The 19,771-nt window shown below is 43.5% G+C and overlaps 2 protein-coding genes across 5 annotated transcripts in view; one reads left to right on the top strand and one right to left on the bottom strand.

Moving 5' to 3' along the window:
• Nucleotides 1–37: 37 nt before the first annotated feature.
• INTS14 (integrator complex subunit 14) lies at nucleotides 38–13,836 on the bottom strand. Of its 4 annotated transcripts, none has more exons than XM_068958662.1 (13): nucleotides 13,469–13,534; nucleotides 12,763–13,029; nucleotides 11,020–11,127; nucleotides 8,978–9,133; nucleotides 7,581–7,699; nucleotides 6,997–7,139; nucleotides 4,651–4,743; nucleotides 2,902–3,046; nucleotides 2,539–2,672; nucleotides 2,316–2,434; nucleotides 1,888–1,953; nucleotides 1,400–1,472; nucleotides 38–901 (listed from the first exon to the last, which is right to left on the bottom strand). In XM_068958662.1, exons 2-12 carry the CDS (start codon nucleotides 12,982–12,984, stop codon nucleotides 1,413–1,415), a joined length of 1,365 nt encoding a protein of 454 aa, XP_068814763.1. In that variant the 5' UTR covers nucleotides 12,985–13,029; nucleotides 13,469–13,534; the 3' UTR covers nucleotides 38–901; nucleotides 1,400–1,412. The 4 variants fall into 4 exon arrangements, with proteins under 4 accessions (XP_068814763.1, XP_068814764.1, XP_068814761.1 ...); XM_068958663.1 differs by lacking the exon at nucleotides 13,469–13,534 and adding an exon at nucleotides 13,228–13,422; XM_068958660.1 differs by lacking the exon at nucleotides 1,400–1,472 and having other exon boundaries at nucleotides 13,469–13,836.
• The window catches only part of SLC24A1 (solute carrier family 24 member 1), a 23,944-nt gene continuing 18,008 nt past the window's right edge, over nucleotides 13,836–19,771 (top strand). The window contains exons 1-4 of the mRNA XM_009681170.2: nucleotides 13,836–16,148; nucleotides 17,027–17,119; nucleotides 17,585–17,706; nucleotides 18,461–19,530. Coding sequence (XP_009679465.2) covers nucleotides 18,607–19,530 — 924 coding nt within the window. The 5' untranslated portion in view covers nucleotides 13,836–16,148; nucleotides 17,027–17,119; nucleotides 17,585–17,706; nucleotides 18,461–18,606. The remainder of the gene's footprint in view (nucleotides 16,149–17,026; nucleotides 17,120–17,584; nucleotides 17,707–18,460; nucleotides 19,531–19,771) is intronic.

The raw sequence follows: 19,771 nt of genomic DNA, 5'->3' as shown, positions 1-19,771 counted from the left end.
ACAGCAAAGTTGCCAAGAAAAGGGAATCAAAACTAAATTTTCACGAGGAATTATTCTTTAATATTACACAAATTAAAAAAAAAAACCTGCCTTCTCAAAAGATTAAGTTACTTCCACAAGCATAAGCACTGCAATGCAAGTGCTAACGTTCATTACTCAGTACAGACTAGCTTTCAAGTCAGGCATACAAACAGTGATGGACACCCTGAAGTTATCTGCGCATCTCATGTTGCACAGTGATTCTCACATGTTCTTTGGACAATTCAAATCCATGTGTAAAATAGTAGTAGCTGCCTTTTTGGACACTTTTTTTTACCAGTGAGTTCAGTCATTTAGTAACTGTGTTTCAGGGAGGCCAAAAGCCACAAGCAGTATTTTCTTTCTCTTTCCTCACATGTACTAGATAACTTCCTCCCATCATCCAACACCATATTTGACTTTGGGACACTTAAAAGCAGTTTCCAGGTCTGACTAAAGCCACCACAAATTTGCTGTGTTTATCCAGAGAGCGCTGATGCAAGTAAGTAAGTGACCTTGTTTGCATAGGAAGGATTCCAAACTGTCATTAAACAGGTCCCAGAAAGTAAAGAGGACAAGAAAATTTGAACCACTTGAGTCTTCATTTATAAATGTTCCCAAAATGGAGACTTCACATTCTTTCAGTGCTGCTACCAGAAAAGTCTGTCTGCAGTGGAGCAATGTTATGATCATAGGCAGCGTATTCTGACGCCCCAGTACTTGCCACTTTCAGCTGCTGAGCAGCATGCGTGAGCTGAAACGCTGCATCAGGATGAGCCGTGTCAGGAAGGAGGGTGCACTCCCGCTCTAGCATGTCTGCCACACCTTTCAAGAGGTCCAAAAAGCCAAAGGCCAGAGCTGCCTTTCGTAAACGGTTAAGTTCCTGCAAGGAAGGAAAACTCATTTTAAAGTCACTGTGAGGCTTTACATAAACCTTTATTTATTTATTTATTTATTTATTTAAACGCAAGCTTGTTCACTTACGGAAAAATAACTTTAGCTATCTGTAGAGCTGTTGGAAACTGCTCATGAGCTGAAAATGCTTCAGGGCAGAGCAAAATACAGTAACATTACAGTGACATAGCTAAACAGTCCTGCTTTTCCCTTGCTCCCTTCCCGGAGACCCTCCAACTCTCCCTTTTCCCTTGTGTGCATTCAGCTCTGTGCCTGCCTATTCTGCCAGCTGGGGGTAGCCTCCAACTTGGACTTCATTAACTGCTGACTTTAACCACAGTGTCCAGCGAAATTTATATGTATTCATTTTTCTTCACTATAAACTTATGACAATGTGCATTTTGACAACAAATTCATTCTTGAAGTCTCTGGGGGTGACAATAATAAACTGCTTCAGTACTAAATTTACAAGAGGAACAACAATTACCTCCAGCTACAGTCTAGATTATGGAGTGTTGATGTGGCTGAATGTGCTTGGAATTTTGTCTTTCTCTGCTCCACTGGTAGGAAAGAAATAGGAGACAGTTTCAGGGCAACGTTTCTGACACAGAATGACACCTGTGTCCTCATGCTGGTCTGATCCCTCAGTTTATTTCTGCCTGGACAACAGCATAAAATGGACAAACAAATTCACCACAGTTGTAGCAGGGATCGTGAAGGATACCTGTAAACCTGACACTTCTTTGCCACCTTGCCACAGAATATGACGGTGGGAAACCAGACCCCCTGCCTCACCTTAACTAGTCTGTAAAATGGACCATTCAGGCACTTCCTTCCTTACATAACAACGTGTGCTTTTGCAAAGCCTTACAAGCCCTGCACAGAACGTCCTTCCGAAAGAGACAATATGTGCTCCTCTGTCAGATGCACCACTGTCACTATGGATCCAACTTGCACTCGTCTCTAACATCTTACTTTATAGAATGTTTGAGTTTTCTCAGGGAGCTTCCTTGCATTTCTCAAGATCTTCTGTACATCTGTCTGCAGAAAAGAAAAAAAAGATATTGGCAACTGTTGGGGAATCTGCAGAAAAGAATCCTCAACTACTTATTGATAAACAATCCTGATCATTGACAAGACTGCAGCTTGTGGAAGCTAAAACATAAAACAGTAATTACACTAAATCCAATAAACTAAGCCAGATGCTACACTAGAGACATAGCCTTCATTAAACAAACTACGCTTTCTGGTTGCGTTTTAATCACGACACTTTAAAGAGGCAGCATTTATAAAAATGACAGAAAAGCAATTACATTAAGTGGACAAGACAGACGCAGGCTCCACTTTACTGGTGAGACAGACACTACTGAGTAAAGCACCCAGTCCAAAGCCTGCATCATTACCTGGAGCCCACTTGGTTTAATCCATACAGTAACATTCTGTGCATAACTGCGCTTGTTTTTGGGCTGCAAGGGGAAAGGGCTCTTATTGTCATCCTCTCCATAAGGATTTTCTTTTGCATCTGGGAGGGGAGGAAAAGAAACTTAATAAATAAGACCTGGCAAGGTCATTCATGCAAGAAAACAGTGAATGCACAACAGGCTTTCAAATGAGTGTTGCTGGTACCTGAAATAGGTCCCAGCTGTGCCATCTTCCCCAGCCATGGAAGGGGCTCCGGACCAGGTTCAAAGAGTGACATCATGAGGTTTGATTTCTTCTTGCTATCAGCTTGCGAATAGAGCATTCCGTACCACTCTGGCCTATTGAAAAAAGCAGATCCCAAAGGCTGAAAACTGTCTACGCCTCTTTGTCTTGAATTTGCCTCTCTCTCACTGCGAGGAGGCTCTCGTTTTCATTATTTGCAATTTATACAGGCAGATACATATTAAAAATCCACAGCTTTGTCCAGCAATGCAGAGTCCTGTACGGACTAAAGCTTGAATCAGCAAAGGAAAGGGAATTTTTTCAGGCTGGGATCCAGCTCCATACCCCAACTGGACGACAGCCACCATGCCCTCCACTTTCAGGCTCCCATGTAACAAAACACAGAAGTTGGGGATTTTCCCGGCAATCTGATTAGCTGAATTTTCATCTTCAGTGTCATCCGTTATCCCAGGTCCCACCTCATCACCTTCTGGAGAAGAAAAGAAAACAAAGGGGCAGCACGGGAATAAATTCAAACGCACTATTTCTACTTCCGTCACACTTATCACCTTGTGTCTTCTGCAATGCAAGTTTCCAACACAAAGCAGCGTTCTGCCAAGCAACTTTTTTCATGCTTGTCTGTTTTCCTTCCTTCTGGAAAGGCTGGGGATCTCCCAAAGACCATGCTGTTATGAGGGCTGGTGGTATTTTCATATTACACTTTCTGAACACAACCACCAGCTTTTCTCACAGCGGCAAGGGCTGAAGAGACTACTGTCTCCCAGCCACCTCGCGGCAGGTCTCCTCTGATCTGCTCACTGAGTGTTTTGTACAACTACTCCCTAGCCCGCACCAGTCGAAATGAGTTCGGTTAACAGAGACCCACTACTTAATTTGTTTAAACTAATCCAACTCATTTTCCGTGAGCAAGCAAATCTGAAGGGGGAGGTAATCTCACACGAGGGAGCAATAAAAGGCAGCCCCAGAAGTGGCAGTGAGCAGCAAACCCTTCAGCTGCAGCCAGATAAGGCTGGAGCATAACAGCCCTGTTAGACAAGCCAAGCTTCAGGTAATCCTCCTGTAGAGGGAACAGCTGCTAAATGAACTGCTGGGGCAAAGTGGCACTCTAAGGTTACAGAATCGTTCTACTGCACCCTATTCACAAAACTTCACAGAGTTATCCACAGTGCAAAAAGCCCCCCAGCTTTGAAGAAACTAGAAGTGAAACAAAAAGGCACCAATATTCTGGCAATGACCACATGGCTGCGTCTAAACCAAAAGCATTCTGAATGTCAAGTCCTTTCCTCGCAGGTTCCTACGCACTTTGTCATCATTATGATAAACTTAGTATGTTTTAGCAGCTGGAATGCAGCTGTGATTTAACTGTCAATATTTTCTAAGGTGAAAGGCCTAGCAGGATAACAGTGCTAATACAGAGAGCAAAACACTTCTGGCACTTTCAGTCTTCTTCATCAAGAGATCTCTCACTTTCTCTTTGTGCCACTCCAAAGCCATGACAAAAGGAAGGGGAAGTCCTCCTTGATACATGCTGAGGCACACAAGGAGATGCAAGTCAAGAACGTGTTCACCCATCCTCAAAGCCTAGAGCAGTTGACTTAGGTAGATAGCTACATATACACCTGGTCCCAACGAGCAGCAACTAATGCTCACGTACAACTGAGCAACCTAGTTGTTATTAACACCAGATTTTTTACAACAGCAAATCATTCCAAGAAATAAATTAGAGGCATGCATTAAGTATTGGTCTTGCACTGCATATTGCCTGGCCTATAACTATTTTTAGCTCCAAGTTTAACATGTTCTGTTAATAAACATGCTATAAGGACACTGTTTCCTCTTATTATTTCACTGTTGTCTGTACAGACGAACTTTTAAAAGAACACGTTATTCAGGAAAAAGTAAGTAAAGAGCTTGCGTTCAAGGTTTTGATTTTCATGTAACTATGCAAACACGTCTTTAGAGATACATGACCTTTAAAAGAAGCACAAAACCTTTGCTTCTAATCTAAACCACCACAGCCATTGGAGGGAAAGCTTAAAGCAGCATTTGCTACAAGGAACAAAAGTTGCTCACCTCTGTTAAGCGCAATGGGCAACACCAAGTGTCTGGATAAGACAGGAGGGCTAGAAATGTCAGCTATATCTACAAAACCAACAATTTCTAGATCTGTAGGGAGACAAGAGGTTTAAGTCAGATTTCGAAATAGCTGAAACATATTCAGAGTCAATTTAACATTACCACTTCTTACACCACTCTTAAGTTCTCTGAAGCCATGACTAGACTACAACAGAGCCCCAACCTTGTTTGGGGTCTGTAGGTGTTGTTAAAATACAAACATTCATACACAATACCATGACACTTCAAGAGGAGAACATAATTTTCATCAGATATATACCGCTATCCACAAATTGTGTTTCCAGATACATACGGCATTGTTGCACATTGATATTACACTGTACCCAACTGCCTTTTTATAAACTCAAAAGGAGAGAAAATAGAGGTTCTCTATAAGGACAAAGGTGTAGACGGACTAAACCAAGTCTCCTGGCTTTGAACTGGCACCACAAAATCTGCAGGAATTCCCATCAATTCTCTCACAGGGTTAGCCCTAAATGGGCCTGTTCCCAGGACCGGGAAGACTGACTTAGGGTTCTTCAGTTTTATACACCCCCAAGCACTTCAAATGCAGCTCTGTCACATAAGAAGCAGTGGGCATTTACTGGTAAAAGACGAAGGTAGCCCAGACACGTCATCCACACCCAGCCTTGCCCCATTACATCAGCTGTAGTGAAATCCATGAAAGCAAATGTCCACTCCTGGGGCTCCTCCACTTGTTAGCTGCAAGGAACTAGGAAGCACAGCCTTCTCCTTGACAGCCCAAGCAACAGACCTGGTCCAAAGGTGATTCAATAGATTTTCCCCCATAGCTGAATAAAGACCACCTGATTAAAGCCATGGAGGAATTCAAGGGCTAAGTACAGCATATACCGCATTTTAATGCGCACAGAAATGCACAGAAAATCTCCTCCATGCCAAATTCCCACCTCTGGAATGACAGGGGGAGTTCTAACATCAAGTTCAACGGAAAGCCTTCCTCATCAAGACAGACTTCATGTTCTTTTTCTTCACTTTTGCTGTTTTAGCACAGACACACTCATACCTGTTTAAACAGTACGCGGCCGCAAATAAGAAGTGGCATTACAGCGTGAGCCACCCCAAGTGAAAAACGCTTTTCTCTTGCATATTAAAAAAAAACCAAACCAAGACAATCGCAGCAGCAGTAATTCTGGGGTTGCCGTTCACTTCCTTGCAATTCCCTTTACCACTTATTCACATGCAAGCTGTGCACCCGTTGTTGAAGAATACAGGAAGTCTGCAGGACATATCCGGGAAATCAAGTTACCAGAAGTAAAAGCTCAAGGAGAGGCGTCATCAGTTATCCAGAAGGACACAGAGCCATATAGTCTAACCAAATCACTCTCTTTACACTACACAGACTGCACAAAGCAAGCAGGAACTCTCATCAACTCTCTTACAGAATTAGCCATATGGGGGTGTCACCAACACTACGGATGTCAACCTTTGGCTCAAGAGCCACAGCACTCTACCACCAGAGCGGAAAGAACAAAAACAAAAGGCATGCGGCCAAGCACACTGCAGAGGAGCTGAGAGTAATTCCGATGTTACAATTCAAACTTCACTCTCGAGGGCAAAGCAGTGAAGTTCAGTGTATTCTCTCCAAGAGGTGTACCTAGCCATTTGCAAGTCACAGGCATAGGCTAGCTACAGACTACCTTCTACGCACAGGTGAAGTATCCAGCAACGGGAAGGCTGAGAAAGGTTTGCTTTGCGCAGTATTTTTTAAAAAATAATTTACTATCGGCGAGAAGTGCCAGAATGACAGGCATAAACAATAAAGTCACAAACGTTCTAAAATCTCAAGCTTCACCTGCACTGCCTCGCCAACGTTTCTCAATCCCACCTCTATTGGAATCCTCAAAGAGGCCTCCAGAAAGATGCCAGTTTATCTCACCTGAGAGCATGAGTCTTTTTGTTAAAGGCAATTCTAATATAAAACGCAGCCTATTCTCCAACACACCACTCCTACGCTCCACGAAGCTTATGAGGGCATTCTTGGAAAGCAGCCCATGGCCGTCTTCCACAGTCTCTATCCCTAGGGATTGGCACGCTGGGCTCTGAGAGTGCCTCTACCTTACTCCAGTCCTTTTACCAGGTACATGTGGCTGGAACAGGATAAGATTCCTGTCCCATGGCACCATATATACTAAGCAATTACACTGGCGGTGACTGTGTTCCTTGCAGGTCAGAGAACAAGTGGTTGAAACAGTAACTACACAGGACAAAAGCTGGCGGTAAAAATCAAATGGATTTAAGTAAAAAGCAGAGAAGATTTGTTACCTGTATTAATTACTTTAGGGATGGGGTCTATTTCCTCATCTATAATGAAAGGTTCTGGTCTGGGAAATACTTGCACATCAGATGTTAAGTGGCCACACTTGAGAACAGCATGGAACGGTGTATAAGCCACGTCTATTAGCTTTCTAGAACATGATCAGTTATAATTAGGGAAAAAATAATACATATCAAATGAAAGCAAGTTATTTAAGTTTGTCTAAAGCACACTAAGCTCCCAGAACTTTATTTTTCTGTTTTAACTACAGTTAATTCAATAGCTCTAGCATTGCCGAATTATGACACAAAACAGCACGTTATCACGCTGAGGGCAAATTAACATCAGTTCTAGAAATCAGTATCTCCTATCACCCAACCATAACAGATGTTATGGTTTAGTTACAGAATAATTAAAATAAATACTGACCTTAACCAGTGAAGGTCAAGATTAAAATACAGTTAACATGGTAACTGACTAAAAGAAAAAAGATTAATCAGATACATCATCAGATTTCTGGTTCTATTTGTTTTCCTTTACAGATACGAACTGAAAACCTTCACAATAGCATGCTATCTACACATCTACTAACCCAAACATAGACTGTACATTCTTCAGGCAAAGGGGTCCATCAATGGTAAAAATCTGCCCTTCCCCATTGTTTAAATCTATGAGCCGCTCCAGACAGTCCAAGGAATCCGTGCTCTGAAGCTGTACAAAAATAAAGTGAAAGGTTTGTGTTAAGTTTTGTTTTTACTCTCTTCTTCTTAAATAGCACGCTTTACAGATAATATACACAACACAGCAAAAAGTCTGATTGGATGCTATCATGATTTTTCATCATCTTACTTCTTTCTGAATAAGCCAATACTCTTTTTCTCTTAGGAAAGGTACTCCTAACATTGTATTTATATTAGCCCAGATACAATACTTGGCCCAGTAACAAATAATTCATTGCTTTATCACGTTAGATTCTGCTCTGAAAGCAGATTCAAGCGGCCAGTAATCTCAGAAGCTCTCAAGTCTTCAAGAGTACAGGAATGCCTCAAACAACATGACACTTTACTGGTAATTGTAAGTTTCCAGCTCCTTTAGTAACGTAATTTTTAAGAGGCAAGGCATATACAATTCTCTCCGAGTAGTTCTTAGAGCATGGTTGTGAAAGCACTTAAACTTATCAGTAATAAAAGAGTTATTTAAACATTTTCCCAGTTATTCTGAAATGTAAACACTTCAACTTATCAGCTTAATCAAGAGGATCAGCCCTGACAGAGACCTTGAAGCTGAAATATCTATTGCATGTGTAACTAGAAAATCCTTCTGTCCATGACAGAAAAATGTAGGTGTCAAGTTAAAGGTGACGCTATTAACAGAACCTAATCTAAGGAACTTCAGTCTATATAAGCTTCATGGTAAACATTTTTGTTCAACAGAACTTTAAATACTGCCAAGATCTTTAAAGATTGTACTGAGACTTTCAAAGGTACCGGAAGAGAACGAAAACAGTCACCTTTCCTTCAAAAAGAAGGAAAGCTGCTTGAGCCCTCCATCTCAGAGACTTAGAGTTCAGCTCTTTCATATTTCTAAATAAAGTTGCTGTTGTTTTAAGTGGTGAGCATCTTTGAAACAGAATTCTCTTATTTAAGAATTTAACTGCACATTAAGAAAAGCCCACAAAAACATCTGAGGTAATTAATGCGGTAAAGGCATCAATATAAATAGTGAAATAAAATTGTATAAAATTCCCCAGGGATAAGCTGTCATGATTTATAAAGACCTGGAACCTCATAATCTAAGCGCAACAATAAACTTCAAAAAAGATACTGCAGTTAAATTTCACCAAATAACTAACACCGAGTCCAGAACGTCAACTAAGCACTAAAACTAAGCACAAGAACGTCAAAGTAAGTTTTGAGGTGCACATGTGATCTGATAAGAACATTAATTATCCAGTATAACAAAAAAGAAAGTATATGTTAAAGACATCACCTCTTCCAGATTTGCCATGCACATGACATATAACTTCGATGGGAAAGGGAAAGGCAGTGGAAATCGGTTGCTTTCACTTCGCTGGTTGTGAGTAGCTAGCGAGTGCCGTAGGGAGCCTCTGCCAATCCCTAAGCAGCCATCAGTGACAAGAACGACCTTGAACGAAAAACGATAGATTAGCACTTTCAAGTAAAGATAGGTTTCCACCTGCAGAGAGCAACTATGCATCAACACATTTCACAAGTTTTTCCAGAAGCATGCATTTCTATGCTGAAAATCCCTGCTCACATTGGCATTTCCTCCACCGCACTTGGTGAAGGATTGCAAGCAAAGTTTTCAGAACCAAGCGCATAAATGAAAAACTATAGATTTAACCGTTACAATTTAAATTACATGCACAATAAATACGCGTTTTGGTGTAATTACGCAATTGCACTAGAATTTAAATTCCATAGCCATAAACATACCATGCTGTGCATAAACACGGCCATTTTTAAGCGTACGCTAGAAGTGCAGTGACTTTACAGACAAAAAAGCAGGCCGCTGCTGATACACTTGAGAACCTTGGGAATACGATGCAAGACAAAGCCAACTATGATCATTTCTCTGCAGAATCCAGATAGCAATCCAAATCTCATTACAAAACGCAGGAGCCATACAAAGGGCAACATTAATTACCCTAATTCTTTCCTAACAAATACAGCGGCAGTGCATTCACATTTTGCAGCAAAACTATTAAAACCAAATATACGTTTTTCCATTCAATTAAATGCCCAAAGTCACTGTTTGTAAAAACCTGCACTGATAGGTTACGTTACATAACGGAATTATTTACATTCGGTGAGGACTCAGTCATTTCTAGTGTAGCAAAACAGCTGCTCTTTCAACATTGTACAGCAACATCATATATTTTTGTCCGAGAAGGAAGGAAAATAAAATCCAACTGAAATTTAATGCATGTCCATCACATCCGATTTTTATTCTCTCCTAATCCTCAAATGATCTCTTTTGCAGTCTCTTCAGTAATTGTGTTTGAACTGTTACTCACCAGTAATATTTTTTTACTATTACAAGATTACCCACAATACATTTCCCACCGCCCTTCATCATTCACACTAGAACCTGATGTTCTAGTACAACAGCCTTTGATATAAAGGAGAGACCAAACTGTTGAGATCTAATCTATGTTTGGTTTTTACACGTGTCTAGTACTTCCTTTGAATATCTGCTTTGTCAAGGTGTCTTTTATCCTGGTTAGACTATGAAGCATTTTGTCTAGACAATGAACTTCTGATTTTCTATTGTCTCCTTACAGAATACTGTTTGAGAGACGTTCCTAGTTCAATGAGCTGCAAAATTACTGAACTTAGGTCGTAATCCAAAGAGCAACAGGCTCTTAGCGTCTCAAAAACCGAGAGCTAAAAGCAGACTTTGCCTTAAGAAGCAGTACATTCAGAAGGCTGAGAGCTGCAATGACTGAACAGAGTATGCAGGCGGATCCATGCAAAACGACTGCTGAGGGAAAGACAACAGATCAAAACGCACTCAGCAGTCGTCCCTGCTGTTGCTTGCGAGCTGGGACTCTTGCGGGCTCTGGAGATCATTAGGTACTGGAGGAGAAAGGTTACTGCATGTGTGACTATAGCCTTTCCAAGCTGACTGAGGTTCCTAGGACAGTAAATTGCAGCCGATCAAATGCCAGGCATCCAAAAAAATACCTTTGGGAGAAACCTGCTAAGATACAGGTACGTAAGAAGAGCATCACTAATATGCAGTGTCCCTAAACACTTCTCTCTCCACTACAGTAGCACATTTGGACAGAAAACTACGGAGATTTTTCCTGTCTAATATTTTAGACAGAAGAGCACTTTCTCCTGTTCATATCGCAGAGTACATCCAGAATAGTAATTCTTTGTCTTCTTGTAGCACCAGCATACCTGAGAGCATTCGAAGGTCTCAAAATATATGTACTCTTCTTTCTGAAACTTACAGGAAGTATCAAGTATATGCTAGGTCCTGAGTATTTTCACAACCAGTCATACCTGGCAAGGAATTGCTGCACCCCATTCCTGCTGGACAATATTGCAAACCCCAAGCAGCGCTGATTCTAAACATGTTTTGTCATAATCATCCATGTTACTTAGGGCTTCCTGTAAAGACAAACAGTACAATAATTGCTAGGTGAAATATCGCTATCAGGAAACACAGAACAGTTATTCACAGTTTTATGATAAGTAAATACGTTTGCTTTGCATTATCCCACAACACACAGTGCTCATATGTGGCCTGCAAGGTGAAAAAATGATATGATAAAGTAGTGAAAGGTATCATGAGACAAGTATGAAAGCTGACTTTGAAGGAACTATAGTAAGAACACAGCTCTTGAGGGAAAAAAGCAACATCCTTCACAGATCTCAAAGAAACAGTAAAGTCAAAATCTGAAGCAATGTCTCACGTAAAACAAACTATCTATTTCCATTTCTATTCCAGAATACATGAGAAACACAGTATTTTGCCCTCCTGGAGAATATTCCAGCTAAACAGCTCCAGATACACTGCAAACAACCGCCACCTCACTGCTCAAACAGTCATGTTTCCTTTTGCATATCGATCCACTGAAGAGACCGGGAACAAGTGACCTTTCAGAGCATAATGTTTGGCGGCCTCACGATACAGCTCTGTGGAATTCAGCTTAGGAAAACCTCTCAGGTGTCGCAACAATTTTAACTTCTTAGAGATTCAGGAAGCGGGCCACTCTCTCTTTTGTGAGATACTCTCTTTACAAAGAGTTTTTGTGAGTTTAACAGAATCTCAAACTCTCATATCCACATCCTGTGTCTTTAACCACAAATTAGTTTTTCCTCCTTAAAATGAAAACTTCACACTGTCTTAACACAGCGTTATAAGAAGGGTGCCGCTGTAAAACCGACATGCTGGAGGAGCTTGGCTGGACTCTTTGCTTTCAGAGATTCCCAAAGCAAAATCTTACGGAGGAAGGGGAAAAAATGATATGATAAAAATCATAAATCAATGAAAATGCACTGGCATTCTTCTAGTAAAATGAAAACATAACAGAATATATCTTTTAAAAGATGTTCGTCCCATGACTGACAAACCTAAAACATGGTGCCTTGTAACCATGACATATCATTTCTTTTTGACGGTATAAGTGTTAACCTGATAAACATGTGCAATTGTTACTGAGTCCAGAAACTCTGAATGCCTAACAGCATTCATAAGACATTTCCTTCTCAGACCCTCTCCCGTGTACCACCACACACACCTCCCACAACATCTGCAAGGCCTGAAGCCCTTTTATTCTCATTGTCACTCTACTTCAGCTGTTACCCACTGTAAAAGACATCCCCCCTCTATCAAATCACTTCACCCAAAACCTTTCTAAATGCTCATCTGCCGCATCATTTATCAAGATCAAATCAACAACTACAGATAAAAACACAAATATCCCAGAACCACCAGCATTTGTAAAAGCTTCATCAGGCAGCCCTTTCATCCTGCCTCTCTCCAGCTCCGCTTTTAAGTTAATTAGGCACATTTCAGAGGTCATCTGCAAAGCCACCGATCTGCGAGGTAGTATAATGCATCAAACGCATTGGTTTCACCAATCCTTAAAATAAGGATAAAACGTTCAATTCAAGACACTCTTACAATGCTTCGGGCGCAGGACGATATGAAATCACACCATTTCCCTAGGATTACGAGGCAAGAAGGGTCTTTAACACCAGCAACTTACCGATTTGGGGCTTTACAACCCCAAACCCTACCTGAAGCGTGTTGTAATCCCTCGTGAAGGGCACCATCAGTTCCCAGAGCGACGAAAACACCACCAAGGCCGTGAACTCCAGCTTGTAGTTGGTAGCCATGTGCTCAAACAGCATGGTCAGGCCGTGGACAGCCAGGTGTTTGCGCTGATACTCCTCGGAGCCCTCCACCGAGACGGGCCGCGTCATGGAGAGCGACACGTCCATCACCACCACCGTCGGCATGATGACCTTTTTCTCCCGGTTACCGAGGCAGAGGAGAACAATTCACTGCATGGAGAGGGGGGGAAAGAAAAAAGGCCGCAAAGGATTACCGAGACTGCAGTTAAGAGGGAGCGACACGTCGCGCCCGGACCGCCAGACCCAAACCCTGCGGGGCTAACGCCGCGCCGGCTCTCCCGGCTGCGGAGGAGGAAGCTAAAGTTACGCTTTGCCCCCCTTGCTGCAAAAGTGGAATTTGGCACGGACTGAGTCAGACTACGAGCGTAAAGAGCGAGATGTGTTCCTGAAGAGCCCGGCAGAGCCAGGCGCTTGGAAACGGTGTGGCGCGGCCTGGGCTGGGCGCAAGAGGGGGAAGGGGGCACCGCAGAGACGCAGGGGGCCCCGGCCGGGGGAGCCGCCCCGCAGCCGGCCGCCTCCCCGCCGCCGCCGGGGAAGAGCTGGGGAGGCGCCGGCCACGGGCAGGGGCGGAGGGGCCGCGCCGCCTCACCCGCCGCCATGAGTCCGCCCGCGAAAGCGTCCCCCGGAACGGCGGGGCCGCGGCGGGAAGGGGCCGGGCCGCGCAGAGGGCCCGCTCGCCCCGCCCGTCCTCCTGTGGCAGCGCTTCCACCCGTGAAAAGGAGGTTTTCATTTGAAACGCCAAAGGACGTGCTTCTCGCTCGGGGCCGCGCGGAAGGCGGCTGCGGAGGAGCGAGCGGAGCCCCTGCGGGAGCGCGGCCGCCGGGGCAGAGCAGAACCGGGCCCGGCCCGAAGCCGGCGGGCTCCGGCCTCGCGCTGGGCCGCGGCAGGCCGAGCCCGGTGGTGGACCGCTGCGGTCGGCGGCTGTAGCGTTTCCAGTCCGCCTAACCGCTGCCCGCTGTATAAGTAAAGGGAAGGACAAGCACTTGCTTATAAGGCAGGTGCTGGTTCTCAGGAATTTGTGCTCGGGCCTCTCCCGAAGGGTGACCGTAACCCATGAGGTGATGTAGGGGTCGAGCAACCCCTCCCTGGGCTCCGAGGGGCAGGCTGAGGGCACCTTGCAAACACGGCTGAGCTCTTCAGCTCAAGCTTTTGAGCTCCAGAGGTTCCCGGTTTGGCCCCCGATGCCCCCTACAAGAGCGGCCACCCTGCGACCAGCCTCCTCAGAGCCAGGGAGTTTACAGCTGCCTTTTCCTCTGCAGAGCGTGCGACTTCCTCTGACCTCCACATCGTGTGTTTTGATTATGTTCTTGGGGGTTAATACTCAAGGGATTACTGCATCCCCCTGATCTGACACAGACAGGGTTTTTCAGTCACTGGACAGACATCAGGCAGCTGGAGAAGTCTCCTAAGAAAGCAAGAAATCACTTCAGAAGGCTCCGGCACAGAAGGCGTGAGGTCTGACTCCAACTCCAGAGATTGAGCAGGGAAAGGAGAAAAGCCTTTTCTCACCTCTTTAACTGAAGTGTCATTCAAAGGATGGATATGGGAAGGAGTGAAGGCTGCTCTCAACAAAGGCGTCGCCCAGCCCTCAGCTCTTGCGTGCCTTTCGTTCACTTGGGACTGCTGCCAACCTGAGCTAGACTGGAAGTGAGAAGACAGAGATCAGAGGCTGCACAACCCACTCTCACCTTACCCGGCAAACCTTTAGCCGTTCAGCCTTTAGCCTGGGCGGCTGCCGGTGCAGCCCTCTGTGTTAGTGCTACCACAGCCGCCTTAGCCAGAGAAAACTGCTGTGGAGGACAGCCTACAGCCTTCCCCTTTCCACATGCATAATCTGGGACTTAAAAACCCCCAGATTCTTGCTTTCAAACAATAACCTGAAACTATACAGTATTTCCCATCACAAACTCACTGCAGAGCACACAGCATTGCTTAAAATGTTAACTGCCACGCTTGTAATAATGGTGTATTAATTCAGTGCCTAGAACAAAGGAAGGTATTTTATGTCCCAAGCATCCGGTTAGGCTTCTTTACATAGCTTGTTCTGTGAAATAATCCCCTGCAACACCAAAACACAGAGAGACTGGGCACAGTAAGGAAGAACTGATCCCTCATTATTAGTCTTCGCTCTTCAGGGAATCAGGGCTTCTACGTTCTTTGTAAGTAAACAGGATTGCATCCAACACTTTCTTGTTCTGCTTGAAACAGTCTGCAGAATTCTGTACTTTGGCCAATCATGCAGGTCCAAAAGATACAGGAAACACTTAGGTCACATTTGGGATCTTTTTTTTTTATAAAGAGAGAAATTGCAAATGGATATTTCTGTTGAAGTAAAGCAGACTAAACAGGAAAGTACTTTCAGAACTCAAGACTGGTCAGAAGGAATTAAAACCAGACCTAAACTTAGAGATGGAGCATTCCCAATGTTCAGAATGAGAACAGCGTCTGCAAATTTCCCCAAAATGCCTGAGAAACGGCTAGCAGGCCCAGATGAAATCCTTGTTGAGGCAATCAACTTGTACATTCCCAAGAAGATTAGAAATCTCTGCTGCAACACTCTGCTTGGAATGGCAAGATGGCTTAAATTAAGTGACCAAGAATTTAAATACACAGATACAGAAGCTTTTTCCCTAAGGAAGCCTAAGAAAACTGTCATCAAATACCATTAACTGCAAAGGACAGGCTGCAGCAAGGACTTACGGAGCTCAAAACTGCCTTGAAAAGGAAGTCAAGGGAACACAGAAGGCAGCAGGTTCTTGGATATGGAACTTGTCTAGTCAGAAGAGTTGAGTAAAAACAGATTATTTAAAATTGCTGGCTTCATGAGGTCAAGAAACCTCTCCAAATATAATTTGCCAATAAACATGAATTCTTCATCACAAAAGTGCACCAGAGGAAAAAATAGCCCCTGGGAAAGAAGCGGCCCTGGAAAACTGATCACTTGAAGCTCTGTTAACAGCTTGATTTCTGATATGCATGAAGTGTCTAACCAGAATCATTCTAACCTGCATCTGAAATTCATGACATTTTGCACAATTGTACAAATGGTATTTTCATCATTAAAACAAAACTGTAATACTGCAAACATCACAAAAAGTATTTCGGTTAGATGCCAGTATTATGAAAAACACTGCCACAATAAAGACTGCTTTACATAGAAAAGAAGCTAAGAAAAAGCATCACAATTTGTTCGTGGAACTCCTCCCAGTTCGGTAAATACAGGAGTAAGGATGGAGGATTCAACAAACTCTGTGGAGGAAAGCTTGGAGGTACGTACCCCTGCAAGACTGCAGATCTTGTCTACTCAGACAAGAGAAGCAGCACGAGACAACACTTTGCTTTAAAAATATCAAATCATCATTTTCTCGTTCCCTTATGATGAAATAGCTGATTGGGGTTTTATGATAACGACATTTTCGGCTGCGAACATTATTGTTTCTTTCCTTGTCGGACCAGGCCGCAACAGTGCCACTCAGTACAAAGTAGTTACTGATACCACCCACCCTCAGGTTTCTCTGCCAGCCAGGGTCTGCCTGTGCTCAAGGCCTTGCAGCCATCCCTCCGCCTGATGTGGTATCGTGATGCGGTAGCTGAGGGATTTTTCCAGTAGACAGAGTTTTCAACCTGCTGCTGGCAGTGCAAAGCAGACTTAAATTGTGGCAAAGGCCAGCAAAGCTTGGCCGAGCAGGGCTGCCTGCCTGGCCTGTCAGCTGTAGGGGATGCTTCAAAATGACGCTGTGTGCCAAAGAGCCTGCTAACAGTAGGGGAAAGTGTCATGCTGAGGTGTCCGTGCTCCGCACAGAGGAACAATTGATCTACCCCAGCTGCACACTGCCCTCCTCCATAGCTGCCATCCGAATGATACATATCTCAGCGTAGGTGCTTTTATTTTGTCGGTTGTAATGGAGATAATCACCTGCCCTGATACTGTGAATAACCTGTAGTAGCAGATAAAGATATTGGCTTCAGAGAGAGACCCAAACCTATGCAATACTATTTAATCTTCTTAGGGACTGCAGGTATTAGGCTGGATTGGCTCTTCCTCCAGTAATATGTCCTTCACACCTGACCCTCTCTTGTATTAGAATTTAGCGAGGAGAGGCATAGTGAAAATGGGATCATTTTCATCTGCCTCTCTCTGCAACAGCATCTTTCATCTGGCTGCTAAGTACCAAAGAAGCAACCAGCACTACCCACAACTGTTGGTATTCCCCTTCCTCTTGAACAGCATCCTGTGAAGGTAAGCTGCGGAGACCCCTGTGATTGCTTGAGATCTCTCTTAACTGAGGCAGTCTAACCAGGGTGAAAGGAGTTGATCAGGGTAGTACTTGTAGGAGAGAATGCACTCTGCACAAGAGCTAATAAATTTACAAGGCCAGAGAAACAAGGAGGCTGATTGACAGGTACTGTGAAAAGCTAGAGAGCTCTTACAATTCATTCTAGCTTTGGATATATTTCTGCTTGCAAAAGATCTTCTAGGCAGCTCATTTTGGAGAGAAGTAAAATGGAGTGGTTAAAGAGGAATGTGTACATGCATCTGCTGTTCTCTGTGTGTCTTTCTTGTTACTCTTCTTCATTTCATTTTTATTAGGAAGGGTTATTTCCTAATAATTTGTTGTACATACTGTATTATGCAGTTCTGCCATATGAGTGCTTATGTACTTTTACATACCCAAAGCAAAGCTTGTATCATCTATTTATCTAGGTACTCCCATGACCCTCTATTACTGTTGCCTTAGTGATCCTCCCAACTATTTAAAAGAAGATAATAATGCCTGTCTTGCAAGAAATTTAGGCTGATTACTTCACTGGGTGTTATGCAAGAGGGTAAGTGTGTGCTAACTTGAATGAAGAGCTTATCTGAGAATGGCTTACAAAACTGTGATTCACATCCAGCTCAAGAATAACACAACAGTCTCACTCTGGGGGAAAAAAAAATCCATTTAGAGTGATATTCTAAGGTACAGCAGCACTCAAGCAGTGCTGAAGGGTAAAGTCTGTCCAGACCTAAATCGCTGTCTCCATACTGTCACATATGTGGGCTCTGTCACTCTGGCATTTACAATTTGTCTTTCTTTATGAATGCTGTTCAAATAATTATCCAAGATATGCTAATTATCCTCTAATAAAAGGAATGATTACAATTCCACTTTGCCAGTTCTGATTTCTACAGAAAGGTTTGAAAAGATGTAGTCATAGAAACAAATGCATGCTCAACACCCTGAGTTTTACTAGAGCCAAGTCTTCTTCCTACTCTTCTCAAACTGAAAGAAAAAAATTCACCATTTGCTTGGTTTGTATTTTGTGGAAACGCAAGGCTGGAAAGCCACAGAGCAGCGTAGGTGAGAACTATCAAACAATTTTCATGCACTCCTCTCCATTAAGCCAAACCTACAACTATCCATCAGCATAGCCTCCAGTAGTAAAAAACAAGAAGATTGAAACCTGGGTCTAGATCTCACTTTGCTAGCTTAGGTCCATTTCTTTTTACTGAAAATAGAAAAGTACTCACTCAGGTAACGTTACCCACGCAATGGGAAGTGGCAGTACTTCATTTTTCACACTAGACCTTCTTTTGCAGGAGTCTTCACGTTGTGTCATGCAGTTTCACTCCTGATGCTTAAGATCAGCTAGAAACTCCAATGGTGGATATAAGTGCAAACTGTTGATCACAGAGAAGTCTTCAGTGGCTTCTGTACACGGATCTGATTTTTGAACCTTTAGGAAATGCATTTACCACGGAGAAGGCGGCTACAACGGAACCGAATCTTTTTCTTGCTTGCCATAGTATTGGTCCTCTCTTTCTATCAGCTCCAGATCAGCCCCCCTGGCCTTCCAGCACCACATACAGCCCCTCAACCCGAGGACCCTGTGAAAGTTACCCCCAGGGACCTCCCCAGCAACAAGACTGCCATAACAGGCAATGGCACAGCAGCACCCAAAATAAGGCACTGTGTATATGTGGATCCTGAGCCAACTGTGCCCATCACTACATCAGTGGATACAACACCACAGCAAGAAAACGTCAGTGCAAGCTACCCAGACGAAAAGCCAAAATATGAATCCAAAGGAGAATATCCCCAGGACCTATTCAGTGTGGAAGAACGCAGGCAAGGGTGGGTTTTACTTCACATCTTTGGCATGATATATGTGTTTGTGGCCTTGGCCATAGTGTGTGATGAGTATTTTGTCCCTGCCTTGGGAGTGATCACAGAGAAGTTACAGATCTCTGAAGATGTGGCTGGAGCCACCTTCATGGCAGCAGGTGGATCAGCACCAGAACTCTTCACCTCCCTCATAGGTGTCTTCATCTCACACAGCAATGTGGGCATCGGTACCATTGTGGGCTCAGCAGTGTTTAATATCCTCTTTGTCATTGGCACCTGTGCGCTCTTCTCAAGGGAGATACTCCACCTGACATGGTGGCCCTTATTTAGAGACATCTCGTTCTACATTGTAGACTTACTGATGCTCATCCTGTTTTTCCTAGACAGTGTCATTGATTGGTGGGAAAGCCTCCTTTTACTGACTGCCTATGCCACATATGTATTCACTATGAAACACAACGTGTACCTAGAACAATGGGTGAAGCAGGAGCTGAACAGGACGCTAAATACTGTACAGGCAGCATCAGCAGAGCATATGCAGAAGGTTGGTGTCCTTATTGTTCAGAGGGCAAGTTAGAAACATTCATTCTAGCATAAGCAACAAAGAAAAACTGCATCTCCTTGACAAAGTGCATATTGAAACAAAACCTCAGAATACAGCCACTGGTCAATAATTATAAAATGAGGGAAGTGCTATGTAGGTAGTAGAGAGTCTAAGAAATTAGAGAAAACTCCACTGTAGGGGAGTTCAGTCCTTGTGATAATTTAAGATACCAGTTGGGGCC

This window comes from Struthio camelus, chromosome 12 (genome assembly GCF_040807025.1).
Source record: "Struthio camelus isolate bStrCam1 chromosome 12, bStrCam1.hap1, whole genome shotgun sequence".
In the NCBI taxonomy this organism is placed as follows: domain Eukaryota; kingdom Metazoa; phylum Chordata; class Aves; order Struthioniformes; family Struthionidae; genus Struthio; species Struthio camelus.
The sequence above is the reverse complement of the archived record's forward strand: the minus strand, read 5'-3'. Positions and strand labels throughout refer to the sequence as shown.

Excerpts from the sequence above, each read along its gene's own strand:
- INTS14 (XM_068958660.1), bottom strand. The coding sequence starts at position 12,984 with ATGCCGACGGTGGTGGTGATGGACGTGTCGCTCTCCATGACGCGGCCC. Across the intron at positions 4,744-6,996 it reads CCCTAAAGTAATTAATACAG|ATCTAGAAATTGTTGGTTTT; the intron begins GTAACAAATCTT and ends GTCTCCCTACAG. Across the intron at positions 3,047-4,650 it reads GCCCATTGCGCTTAACAGAG|AAGGTGATGAGGTGGGACCT; the intron begins GTGAGCAACTTT and ends TTTCTTCTCCAG.